The 13,588-nt window shown below is 52.7% G+C and overlaps 1 protein-coding gene across 1 annotated transcript in view; it reads left to right on the top strand.

Annotated features, from left to right (window-relative positions):
* LOC308567371 (cadherin-23-like) overlaps window positions 1–13,588 on the top strand; it is a gene marked incomplete at both ends in the record, with an annotated part of 250,272 nt that overhangs the window by 221,235 nt on the left and 15,449 nt on the right. The window contains 5 exons of the mRNA XM_081158790.1: window positions 1,519–1,646; window positions 4,894–4,966; window positions 6,662–6,778; window positions 10,390–10,502; window positions 11,783–11,890. Coding sequence (XP_081014916.1) covers window positions 1,519–1,646; window positions 4,894–4,966; window positions 6,662–6,778; window positions 10,390–10,502; window positions 11,783–11,890 — 539 coding nt within the window. The remainder of the gene's footprint in view (window positions 1–1,518; window positions 1,647–4,893; window positions 4,967–6,661; window positions 6,779–10,389; window positions 10,503–11,782; window positions 11,891–13,588) is intronic.

Below are 13,588 nucleotides of genomic sequence, written 5' to 3'. Positions count from 1 at the left end.
GGATCTAGCTCTTGGTTGCCTCTCTAGCCTTGTGTTTCAACACTTCCCACCCACCACCAGAATCTGGCATCTTTGAACCCCTCGCAACTCTTTCCTTTTACGGTGGTCACTTCCATGTCTTTGCAGGGTCTGCTCCCTTTGCCCTGCCTCCCTTTAACCTCTGACTAGCTCTAAGGGCTCATATGGACACCTCTTCTTCTGGGAAGCTTCCCTAATACTTGAAGATGTGTTAGGTGCCCCCAAGGCAGAAGGGACATGCTTTGGATGACTCTGGGTCCAGTGCTCACTCCTCCTAGCACGTCACAGTTGTGTCAGAAATGCAGAAACTACAGTCCTGGCTCCAGATGTTGCAGCCTGACATTCTCTATGAATTCTGTCCCCCTTTAAGAAACTAACAGTTCCGTGCCTCTGCCCACCCTCACATCTCACACCTCACACCTCACCTTCCTCTCAGCTGGAAGGCCTCCCTTAGGTTTTATATTACTAAAGTAATAATTTGATTTCTCTTTCCCAAATAGGAAGTGGCAGTTTAATATTTTCGTAGGGCCTTTGCAGACTCCATGCCCCAACTCCCGAGTCAATATGCCTTCCCGTCCAAAACTGAGAGTCAGTGGCTTAGCACAAAAGAGAACTCGTGGTGAGAGTTCAGGCTGTGCAGGGTGGGGATGTTTGAGGGCCAAGGCAGCTGTCTTAGCTCCCACAGATCCTGCCTCTCCACCTCTGGCTGATATCTCAGCCTGCCTTTGGTGTTAGGGGTCTTCAGCCACCTTCCAGCAGAGTTCTGACGGGAAAATCTGCACCACCATACCCTGAGTGTCCCCCAAGGGGTCTACACAGTGCCCAGAGTGGCCACTGGACAGGCATGAAGAGCCTGTAGGGTAAAGGGAGGAGTGGGGGAGAGAAGAGAAATGGGGAGAAAGGCAATGAGGGGAAAAGGCAGGACCAAAGGAGACTGAGGAGGGAGCTGCCCCCTGTGCCCCACTGTCTGCCCTGGCAACCCTGACACTGGGCAGTAAATGGGCGAGCTGTTTATTTGGAGGGTATCCAGTAACAGACACAGGACTAGAGAGCCTGGGACATGACCCTGTCCTCCAGATGAGTGCCAGATGAGTGGGGGAGACAGACAAGTAGGAGTAACACCTACTGGGGAAGAGCCTGGGCTCCAGATTCAGACAAATCTGGGCTTAAACTCTGGCTCTGTTAAGTTCCTAGCTGTGTGTCTCAGGCAAGTTACTAAACCTCTCTGAGCTTGGTTTCTTCATCTGTAAAGTGGGGCTTACATTACCACTAGAGTAGTTACCATCCTGTGGACTTGCACGGGCCTGGCACATACGAGGCAGGGAGTAAACCTCAGTCAAGGCCATTAGCCTCTAGGAGTTCAGAGGCAGGAGGGAAGAAAAAGGCAGAGCTGGCCCGGTCACGCCATCTGTCCCCTCTCTGCCCCAAGGGAAGCCCCAGCTGGACGGCTATCTGAGGTCAGCTTACAGAGGCTCTGGGGCCCTGTTCTTGTCATTTCAGTGATCAGTGTGAGTCGCCCCCTGGATTACGAACAGATACCCAACGGACTGATTTATCTGACTGTCATGGCCAAGGATGCTGGCAACCCCCCTCTGAACAGCACTGTCCCTGTCACCATCGAGGTGTTTGTAAGTATTGAGAGGTTCTGGCCTTGCCCTTCCCTGTGGTGAGTGCTTCCCAGGGTGCCAGGGGCCCTGCCTAAACCCTGTGTCCCCAGATCCTTAACTGTCCCCACAGCTCAGGGACTTACCTGGCAGACTGTCCCAAAGGCTGTCCTAGCAAACCCTGCCAGCCTGGCCAAGGGAGATCCAGGGGCCTGGGATGCATTAAGAGCCTGACTTTCCTGCTCTAAATTCATTCGAGGGCCTCAGGACACCCCCTCGGGGAACAGGAGCTGGGAGGAAATGAAGGGGCTCCTTCATCTAGAACTACGTTCTGTGAAGTTCAGGGGATGTTCCAGAAGGCCATCTTCTCTCCTGTCTCTCTCTACCTTTCCTTTTCACTTCCTTTTTCCGCTCCTCTGAAGACCTAAAGGGGCCTGAAACTGAACCACAGCTTGTCTGACATGAATGTCACGCACACCTTAGTGCTTTCCTCGTCTGGAATGATCAGTCTCTGAATCTGTCTCCACACTGGTTCATTGGCCTGTGCAGCTCCCCCAGCGATCCCAGGGATGAGATGGTGATGACAATAGGCCTGTCCCCCAGAGACCCTCCAACACTGCATGCACACAAGCCTACCTGTGCCCCCCATCTCATAGAGGCTGCTGCCTGCAGGAGAGGGAGAACAGGCTGGTGGAAGAGTTAGCACATTACCGATTCCAGGGGAATTAGACCAGGTTGTCAAGTTAAGAGATACTCTGTGATTTGACATGTGCTCAGAAAAACGTCTCACAGGCTTGCTGGATGACCTTCCTGTCCCCGCTCGCTTTGCCAACAGCCCCTGGCACTGTCCTACCCCTCGCCTTAACAAGCCTCGTCCTTACCACCTGAGGCTAAGGCTCCAGGGCCAGCTCCCAGGTGGGAAGGGCCTCGTCTGGGCAGAGGACCCTGCTTGCTTGCAGAAGACGATGGAGCTGGCAGTGATGGAAAAGTCGAGAGGGCGCGTGGAGCAGGATTTAGGGCTGGCGTGGGAGGGCGAGGCGGTGCACAACCAGGCACAGCAGAGGGGAGGCCAGAGAGTATGGGCCGTGTCTCAGGCTTCAGGGAGCGGCAGGGAAGACGGGGAAGAGGAGACCCACAGAAGCCTAAACACTTGCCTGCCTTTCACCTGCAACCTCCCACCTGAAAGGCAGGGGCTCATACCAGAGAACTAGAATGATTCCCTGCCAGTCATAACCATGTCCTGGTATTCATTTTTACATTTATTTTTCAATTATAGTTGACATACAAGTTTTAGGTGTACGACATGGTGATTAGACATTTATATAACTTATGAAGTGATCACCCCGACAAGCCTAGTACCCACCTGACGCCACCCGTAGTCATTACAGTGTTATTGACCACATTCCCTCAAAGCTGTCATGAGGGCAGAAGGGGCTGCACTCTCCTTCCCTGGCCCCCTGGCAGGAGAAGGGTCTGGCAACAGATGGGCCACCTGAGCTGTAAGTGAACATCGTCTCTCGAGCAGGACTTTTGGATGGCGTAGTCGCTTGTGTCTAAGGACCATACTTGAAAAGGTCACCGCCTTTGGGTTAATTTTGCACGTGGGTGATTTTTAAGTAGCTGTCACTTGTCTAAGCTGCCTCCTCCCTCCATCAAGCAGTTGACGGCAGCACACTTACCATGCAGGGTGGAGGCGGGGAGAGACAGAGCACAGCGACAGGGTTCTGGAAGGAGGAGGGGTGAGTGAGAGGGGCCAGGTGACTCCTTTTCATCCACTGCTTGTTGGTTTTTAATAAAGAAGTCAAACTCGGTTTGTAGATTTCCCATTAGGGGACAATAAGCTTTTGTAGAGGGAGCCGCTGAATTAGAACTAATAGCGAATGCAGAGCCAGGATCCGGGGAAATATCACCGCTAATAAGTTTCTGCCTCATGCTCTGTCACTGACATTCTCGGCGCCGTTTCATGCAACCAAGCAGAAGGCTTAAATAGACACACATATGGGGTACACTGCCGCGCCAGGGGGATGCCCAGGCATGCTGTTGGGCCATTGGATGCATGGCGAGTGCTCCCGCAGCCAGTTCACTGAAACTGGGGGGAGGGACAGGTCAGCCTCAGCCAGTGTGCAGCCCAGAGTCAGGGGCCAGATTGCAAAAGAAGAGCATTCCTTTCCAGGTACTCAGTCCCGGTAGGATGGGATTCTCTAAAGTCCCAAGGAGTGGGCAGCCAGTTAGCATGCCCCCCTCGCTTTCATGGTTGCTCAGCCAGAAGTGACTCCAGCAAAAGGGGTTTACTGCAGGAGTCTTCCTCTCAGGAGCTCGCAGGTCCAGGGTGAATGAGGCCCTTGGAGCCTGCATTCGCGCTGGGTTCATGGGGAAAGGGAGAAGGCTCTGAGTCGGGGGAGCCAGCGAGACTCCTCCAACAGGGGAACAGGGACCAATTCTTGTTGAGCGATTACAAAAGGCAGTGGGTGAGGATGGGAGTCTTAAAGGGTAGCAAAGTCTCCCCTGAGAGTGGAGGGAGATGGCGTGTGGAGGAGCAGGAGACAAAGGCTGCACCCAGGCCCCACCCTGTTGGTTCAGCCCCTCAGCCCAGCACCAGCCCCTGGCCCACTGTCCCTCTCACCTAGTCACTGGTGGAGGCTGGGCCAGAGGAGGGATTGTTTCAGAACTGAAGGCGGTGGATCTGGGCCAGGATGTGCCAGGGGGTGGATGAGCCATTTTCTTGTGCATGTGCAGTGGGGACTGGAATTCAGGTCTGGAGACCACCTGACCCTGCCTGAATACTTCAGTATCTTCTGGGTGGGTCTCTTCCTTTCTCCCTTCATTTCTAGGAGGGTTTCTAGAACCTTCTACCATCATCTTGGCCAAGCTGAGAAAGAAGGTCATGGTGGGCATCCCCATCGTGGGGCTGATGAGCTGAAAGTGAGAGAACTAGAGTAAGCTTACAGCTCAGCTGGAAGACCCACGGGAGAGCCAGGGGAGCTGGGAGCTGTAGGCAGTTCCAGCTACTGGCTCCTTTACCCATTTCCCCAGTCCTCACCTCCCCTTCCTGACTCCCACATATTTCCCTAAGGCCTGTAGCACCTCTTTGAACTATAGCTTAGCCAGAGGGCACCCGGCCCCTACGTGACACCTCACCTGGCTCTGGTTGTACATCAGGGCCAGAGTGCCTCCGTGTCAACCATTCCCAGCCTCCATTTGATGCCAGTGCAGGATAGCTGACCAGCCCAATGCCTCCCTGACTTCTGCAACCTGTCTGTCTTTCCTCCAGGATGAGAATGACAACCCTCCCACTTTCAGCAAGCCTGCCTACTTCGTGTCTGTGGTGGAGAGCATCATGGCAGGTACAGGCCTGGCAGGGGAGGGTGTGAAGGCAGGAAATCAGCAGGCTCAGCACCGGCAGTGGGCTGGCCTGACTTTGCACACCAATTTGGGCAGCCCATGGCCATCCCTGTCTGTTGCTCATGACCAGTGAGGGGAGCCTTTGGAGATGTTCAGTTATATGCCAGCCAATAGTTGCTTACAGAGCACCTACTATGTGCAGCCGCTCCCCAAGGCATTGGTCTCTGCTCTCCTGCAGCTACAGTCTAGCAGGGAAGACAATGATGACTGATGATTAACTCAACAACTTTGGTTAGATAAGAGGATGCAGAGAGTTCTGAGATTACGAGGCTGTGAGCCAGGTCCCATGGGCCATGATGGCTGAAGGGGTGGCCTTGGAGGGTGGCGTGTGTTCCAGTGTGAGGACAAGAATGGGAGGCTCATCCTTCAGTCATGTCTCAGGTGCCAGGGCTCAGCTTGCAGACCCAGGGCCATAAGCTCCACACTCAGGATCCAGAGGACCTGTTCTGTCCTCAGAACAGACTGCTAGCTTCACCGTTACACCTAGAGTAGGAAAATGGCAGGAATTACTGTAGCAGCTAGAGCAGTCATGGACAGCTGGAGGAATCAGGAACAGCTGGAGGTGTCAGGGACAGCTGGAGGAGTCAGGGACACCTGGAGTCAGGGATGACTTTCCTTGGCACCACGGAACCTTCTACAGAGAACCTCCTGGTTCCTCCCTGGTGTCTGATGATTTGCTGGGTGGGTGCCAGACTGTGCCCAGCCCACCCTTCCCCATCTCAACCTCAGGCATCCCCTGGAGAATGTCACTGCTAAAGCAGCCCCCTGCATCTGCACCATCCCCAGAGACCCTGCCAAGGAGAAGCCTCCATCAGGGCACTTAATCCTCTTCGGAGTTGAATACACTTGGATAAAGTGGTGTGTTAGGACCCATGTATCTGTCCTTCTTGGGGCAGGACTGAGAGTAAAATCAGAGGCCCCACAGCTACCTGGAAGGGACCAAAATCAGAGGTCCCACAGCACACTGCCTGGCCCCTTACACCGCCAGGGACTGTTGATTCATCAGCACAGTAGTAACCACGGCCTGCAGGTCAGTGAGAGCTAACTGGCTAGGCCTGTACCCTGCATGCTTTATTCGTGGGATCCTCACCAACAGCCCCACAACGGGCTTCATGGTTAGACCTATCTTACTGAGGGAGAAGCTGAGGCTCAGACAAATTAAGGCACTTGCCAGAAGTCCCACCAGATTCTAGCCTGGGTGTAGTTACTCTAGAGATCCACACACTGAACCTGCTCACCACTCTGCCAGAGCTTTCATTTGGGTGGCAGGAGGGCATAGAAAGCCCTGGCTGGCTCAGCTACAGGACAAGCTGCTCTCAGGGTCTGCCCAGGGCAGCTGGAAAGGCCCATACCCTGCCCAGGATTCCACAGAGAAAGAAATGAAGGTGAGGGCCTTAACTGGACATTAAATAGAAAATTAAAACCCTAATAAATTTCCCCATGTGAACAAGATAAAACAAGACCGAAATTGAATATAATAAAGGTAGAATAATTTAATATGGAGCTTCATTTCTTTTTTACTCAAAGTCAAAGTTTGTCAATCTGAGTGTATTAATATGGTGGCCAGTCAGGGAAGGGTAGGGGAGAGGCAGTGGTGAGCAGCATGTACGCACACACACCCCCTTGTCCCCTGGAAGGAGCCACGGTGCTGTTCCTGAATGCCACAGACCTGGACCAGTCCCGGGAGTACGGCCAGGAGTCCATCATCTACTCCCTGGAAGGCTCCTCCCAGTTCCGGATCGGTGCCCGCTCAGGTGAGCCCCATGCCCTTGCCTTCTGCACCTCAGGCTGATTCTCATTCCTAGGCCTCTGGGTCAGGGCCTCCTCCCTCTCATAGGAAGCCCATGTTTTTGAGCTGCCAGCTTTGAGCACCTGGTTTCATCCCTGAAATACTGATTTGAGTGACATTACTGTTCTTACAAGAAGATCACGTGAATTTATCCACTGAACAATATCTTTCAGCGGTGAAGGGTGCTGTTATGTTTCAAATGTGCTCCATTTTGCGTGCCGTTCTTTAGGGACACCTTTCTTTGAGCCTAAGTGTCCCCTTCCATCAGCCACCGACCTGATTCTTGAGTCCTGACTCCTCTTCCTAACAGTGTGTGTGCCTCAGATTCCCCACCTAAAAACGATGATGATCATATGAGGGTTGTTGTGTGAACTCAATGTGTCATTATACACTCTTGAAGTAGTCCCTTACATAGTGAGTGCTAGCAAAGTTAGGTTATTATCGTTAATCTTTTGTTCTTTTCATCGAGGGGCCCACATCCCTGGCTCTCTGCTCAGCCCATGTAACTCTCCTTTCCTCTTCATTTCTCTCCTCCTTGAAGCTAGGAGGAAAGGGGAGCAGAAAAAAGCAATGAGACCCCAAGCATTTCATCCAGAAGCTAGGAAGGAATATGAGGCCCCTGAATGTTCATTCATATATTTATTCAGATATCAATGGATATCTGCCAGTGCTGTGCTAGGCGCTGGGGTACAGGATGGAATAAAACATGACCCTGCCCTCACAGATTTCTCATTCAACCTGGTGGGTATTCAGGGCATTCTACTTCTGAGTACCCATTTCTGTATTAGTTAAGGGAACTGTAGATGCTAAACAAGCAAACCCTGAAATCTCAGTGGCTCAACGTAATAGAAATTCTAAGCCCACAGCAGTCCAGTGCCATGTTCAGTGGACAGCTTTCCACATGGTGATTCTGGGACCCAGGCCCCTTCCATGTTGTGGCTCCAAGGTCACTGCAGAAAGGAAAATAGAGCATGGAGCATTGTGTAAGGAGACATTTATGGGCCAAACCTGGAGGTGACATACATTACTTGTGCCCACATCCTATTGGCCAGAACTAGGCAATGACCTTGCCTAGATGCTAGGAAAGCTGGGAAATGCAATTCCTGGCCTGGCAGCCACTTTGTAGCAATCATTCTAGCCTGGGAAGGAGCAGGATTCTTTAGTGAACACTGTCCATCCTGCCAGAAGTGTTCAGGGGCCAGTGGGGGCACTAAGTCTTCCTGTCACCCGTGCCTTCTCAGTTGAAGTCTGCCTTTAATTTCTTTGGTCCCCCTTTCCTGGGAGCTTGGGGAGCAGATGGCTGGTGCTGATGTGTACAAAGGCTGAACACATTCAAGGCCATCCTGAGCCTTTCCACCTCTGACAAAACAGGGGACTTCTTCCCTCCTCTCAGTAGCATCTGCCCTCAGCGAGCCCACATTTCCAGGGGGCTCAGAAAGTATCGCTAATTAATTAACAAGTGCTCAGCTCTGTTGTCCACACTCTGACTACCATCACCCCATTTCACATCACCACTCTATGAGGCAGATACTAGTATTAGCCCCATTTTCCAGATGAGGAAACTGAGGCACAGGAGAGGTTAAGTAACTTGACTGAGGACCTGCTGAGCCTGAACTTCTGACTCCAGAGCCCAGACTTTAACTGCTTCATTATAGAAAGTCACGTTAGATCTTCATGCTGCCACCCAGATGCCATGGCGGACACACTGACCTTTCAGCGCCCTGCCCTGCCTCTACCATCAGGGGCCCCAGCTCCACCCCCGGGCTTTTAGTAATGACACGGACATTTTCTTGCTGCCTTAACACGGCTCCTTTAGCTCCAAAGGTGTAAACGTTTTCTTCTTAGCTCTTTGGTCAAATTAGCCAAGCCTGCTCCACAAAGGTGGCCTTAATTGGATCTAATTTCCCAGACAGGAAGAGCCATCTATCATGGCGACAAGTTCATGTTTAAAACTTTTTAGAGATTAATTTCTTCCTCGCCCTGCCAATTAATCGACACCACCCCACCAAGGATCATGTCTTGGCGGGCAGACCTTGGCCAGTCTTTCATTCCAGGCCTTAGGACCCTCGCTGCCCTGTCCCCGACCCCCAGCTTTCTCTCAGCCCTGCACAGGCCAGAGGACAAGCCAGCATGGATGGGAAGGAAGTGTGACAGTGGCAGGGGTCCCAGCGACCATCTGGCCCAGCTCCCTTGTTTCAGGATAGAATAAAACAAGCATAGAGGAGTTAAGTAACTTGCCTCAAGTCCCACCACTCAGGCAATGGGGATAGCACACAGTCTCTACTCTCGGAGAACTCTCACAGTCCATTAAAGAAAACAAGCATTTTCTGAGTGTTGGGGGCTTTCCCTATAGTGATTCAATCCTCACAACAGTTCTGATTCAAAGGCATACTAATCTCCATCTTACAGATGAGAAAACTGAGGTGCAGAGAAATTAAGTAACTTTCCCAAGGCCAAGCATCTGGAAAGGGCCATAATCAGAATTCAAATCTGGGTCTCACTGTCCTCAATGCATAGACTCCTTTCCATGGCCCTTGAGATGACAAGTGGCTAGGCTGCCATCCTGTGCTGAAGCCGGCTGGTACTGACTGTCACCTGCCCTGTTAGCCAATTGTATGCTCTTCCCAACTCCATGTTCAATGCCATCAGGTTGGTAGTTTACAGTGGACCCTGGTGGGAATTTTTACACCATGGAAATTGGCAAATGCCATTTATTTTCTTTGGGGAGCTGGGTGTCAATAGTTACCAGCACACCACTACCAGGGTGACTGCCATATTTTTGTTAGACCAAAATACAAAGAAAAGGCAAAAACAAGCTGACAAAAGTTATGGTCTATTTTAAATGTTTATCTTTAATAGAATAACTAGTTTATGTGCTAAAAAATCAAAGCAGTATAATTACAGGTAATTAGGAAATTATTTTATAGCTATGAATTCTCAGTGCACTATAGGTTGAACTGCCTGGTGAGTCACAGTTGGAACATGCATGAAACACTTGGTGTGTTTCAGTCCTGTTGCTGTAGTTCTGTGACTATGTGAATACATAGTGCTAGGTGCTGGTCTAAGCTTCCCATGAACTAGCCGCCAGATGAGATAGGTCCTATCATTGCTCCTTTTTGACTAGATGAGGAAACCGAGGCACACAGACTTTAGGTATAGTTTCGAGCAATAAAGCCAGTAAGATAACGTCAGAAGTCTATATGAGAGGTCCTTGGTGTCTGAGCTCGAAGCCAAAGGGCCCTTGTGCTTTGTTTCCCAGCCACCAACCCCATAATTGGCCTCGATTTTCTCACACTTGAAAAGACCTTTTCATCATGGAGTTCTGTTGCCCAGCTCTGGGTTCCAGTTCCCGAGGCACGGGTGCTCTCCCCTCTCCCTCCGTGAGCACTGTCTCACTACTTCCAGTGCACGTGCACACACAAGCACACTGCCAGCTCACTTGATCTTCCGAGCATCCCTCTCTCATGTTCTCCCTCTCTCTAGTCTTCCCCTCCCTCCCTCCTCCTCTCCTCGCTCCCTCCCTCCCTGATCTCTCCCTGGCCCACCGGAACCCTGTCTGTGCCCTCTCTCCTACAGGTGAAATCACCACCACCTCCCTGCTCGACCGTGAGACCAAGTCCGAGTACATCCTCATTGTCCGGGCCGTGGATGGGGGCGTGGGCCACAACCAGAAAACTGGCATCGCCACTGTGAGTGCCCACCCCTCCCGTGCCCCGCAGCTCCTCGCTTGCCGTCCAGGCTGCTGCTCCCCAGCTCACCTTCAGGCTGCTCTCTAGGCCTCTAGGCACTTTGTCCTGAGATAGTGTGAGGCATCGTGGGAGTGGACTGAGGGTGGCAGCTACCAACTCACTGTCAGCCAAGGTCAGCCCTGGGGCCACAGCAGCTATGGGAAGAGAGGCATTCCCACCTGGGACATGGGGGCACTTGGAGGAGCAGATATTCTCTCCTCTGCCCCCAAAGACCAGCTGGTCAGGTAGGAGAAGGTGGGAGACCCACAGGCCCCTCCCTACAGGGGCAGGTATTTCTGCCAGGAAGAGTGGTTTAGAGCAGAAGCAGGGCCCTTAGACGGTCCCTGGGGCCTGTCACCACCCCACCCCTAATCCTTATGGTGCTGAGAAATGATGCCTGGGTTTCCCTCCCATGAGCAAGTAGGACCCCTGAAGGCCCAGAGCCCACATCCAAGGCCTTGTCACCCCACCAGGGTGCCTCCGGGTACAAAGCTGGAGGAAGGATGGTTGAGGGCCTGACTGAGCTCTGGCTGCCGAAGAGAATGGGGCCGTGAGAAGCAATAAGCTCCTCTCCGGGGAAGGAAGCAGGAAGGCTGGCTGCCAGCTCTTTCCAGTCACCTGCCCTCCGTGATCTTTATTTGCTTTCTGTGGCTCTCCCTGGGGATCCCTCTCCTGACCTCTCCCCATTGCCCTCACCCTACCCACAGCAGCTGCCCCAGCCACTGCCCCCAGCCTTACCCAGCCAGAGAGGCTGGGGTTAGTATTGCTTGGCCAGGGACCTGGCAGAAAAGTCCCCAGTGCCTTATTTAGTCACGGGTGGCCCCCACTAATAGGATTCAGAGCTCAATAAATAATTTACCTGGTGACAGGTGAGCAGGGAAATTGCTTGGTTTATAGCTGAGACTGACTGGGAAGCTCAAGGGATTCTATTAGACCCCCCCACCCTAAGCCTCCCCCACCCTGTCAATCACCTTTAGTTGAGACTAGGAGTGGGTGGGACGAGCCCCAGGTCACAGGAAAACTTTCAGGGATCATCTCATCTGTTCCTCTGCCTCCTGATGGGACAGCACCTGATCCCTCTGAAGGGCCCTGGCTTCCTCCTGTCCTTGAAAGCCCAGGGCCTGACCTGGTGGAATTAATGCCAAGATGCTCCATTGGCATCTGAATGTGTCCCCCATGTGGGCACTGTCCTCATGCAGCCCAGCTAGGTGCATCCCACAGCGCCCCTTGTGGCTTCACAGGTCAACATCACCCTCCTGGACATCAATGACAACCACCCCACCTGGAAGGACGCTCCCTACTACATCAACCTGGTGGAGATGACCCCTCCAGACTCTGATGTGACCACGGTAAGTGGTGGTTGGACAGCAGAACTCCTGGTCTGCCCTTTCAAGGGGTGTCTACCATTCCCACATGAGCTCTGTAGGCCTGCCCATGGGGGGCTGATGGACTTAATGTTTCCCTCTGAGCCAACTCTTGGAGCAAACTTCCCAAAGCTCTCTTGCATGGTGAAAGGTAGTCAGAGGTCAGGGGACAGCCCTCACCCAGTCCTCAGGGACACTGGGCTTCAGACTTTGTCCAAGGGAATGCAGGCATCCCAGGGACAGTTCTGGGGGAACTAGGGCTGGTTCAGCTTGTAGTCACACTTGCCCTGAGAGCCTAGGACTCTGGTGACACCCTCAGGAGAGCCCCCACCTCCCCTGGCAAGACACGGATCACTCTCTCAAATTGCACAAGCTTGAGCTCTGCCCTCAGCACCTTTCCTTCACCTCTTCTGTCATCGCAGCCACCTGGGCCATCTGATGACAGGGCTACCCTAGCAGGGGGTTTGAAGTTCACCCAGGGATTTTCTGGCATGGGATGTTTCGGGTTTACACAGACCCCTGTGTGGGCTGCATGTGTATACATGGGATATGTCAGGTTTGCACAGACCCCTGTGTGTGCCACATGCATGTACATGGGATATGTCAGGTTTGCACAGACCCCTGTGTGTGCTGCGTGTGTGTACATGGGATGTCTCAGGTTTGCACAGACCTATGTGTGTTCTTACATCCAAGTGCTATGAGCAGGGCTGTGACTCGGGGTGGAGAGGGGGATACATGGCCAAAGCCTCAGGACATCCAGAATGGAGACCAGTGTCCTTGGGAAGCTGAGGAAAGTCAGGGATGAGCACCCCACTTTTGTGAGGCCTTTTTCTACCCCCCATACTCGTGCCCCGTTTCGTCTCATTTGGAGAGGCTTGTTCCCAATGTCCAGCCCCACAACCACCCAGCCAGCCCTGTGATGGACATGGGCCTAACAGCTCCTGGCAACCCCATTTATTAAGTGTCTGGAGTGTGCCAGGCACTGTGCTGGGGTTTTCTCATGAATCTCTCTTATCCTCATAATTTCACGTGGCAAATGGACTCATTGCTCCCACTGTACTATGGAGGACACTGAGACAGAGTGTGAGGGGTTTGCCCAAGGTCCCAGAGCCAGGACTCAAACCCAGGTCTATCTGATTTTGAACTACCTAGCCCAGCAGCCCTTAGCTCTCTGCTGGCTCAGGGGTGCCCTGGCAGGTGGTCCAGGTCCTGAGAACCTGGAGAGCTTGGATGGGATGGGGGAAGGGATGGTAGCTTTCACATCCAGCTCTCCGGCAAGGCTGCCCTACCCTGAGCTCAAGCAGTCTTGGGCTGGAGATGCCCAGCCTCTCTGCCCCCACTCTTCATCAGCCACAGCCATAGTGACAGGTCCACCTGGGTCTCAATGGGAGAGGATGTCAACCTAGAAGGAAGGAGAGAGAGAGAGGGAGAGAGGGAGAGAATGAATGAATGCGCCAGCCATCACACCTTCTTACCCTTTTTCCTACGTGTTCAAATCTGAATGGTTCTCAGCTGATAGGCAAGTCTCCTCCCAGAGATGCCAGTAGGGCAAGAGCCAAGAATCTAGAATATGTGGTTTTTTCAAAGCCCTGGTGGGAGAGGGGATTCCTTTCAGCCTGGGGCCAGGTTAAGAAACCAGTCCCCTGGGCCATTTCCAGGCACTCTCTGGGACTCAATCTGATG

This window comes from Miniopterus schreibersii (genome assembly GCF_964146895.1).
Source record: "Miniopterus schreibersii genome assembly, chromosome: 14".
In the NCBI taxonomy this organism is placed as follows: Eukaryota; Metazoa; Chordata; class Mammalia; order Chiroptera; family Miniopteridae; genus Miniopterus; species Miniopterus schreibersii.
The sequence above is the reverse complement of the archived record's forward strand: the minus strand, read 5'-3'. Positions and strand labels throughout refer to the sequence as shown.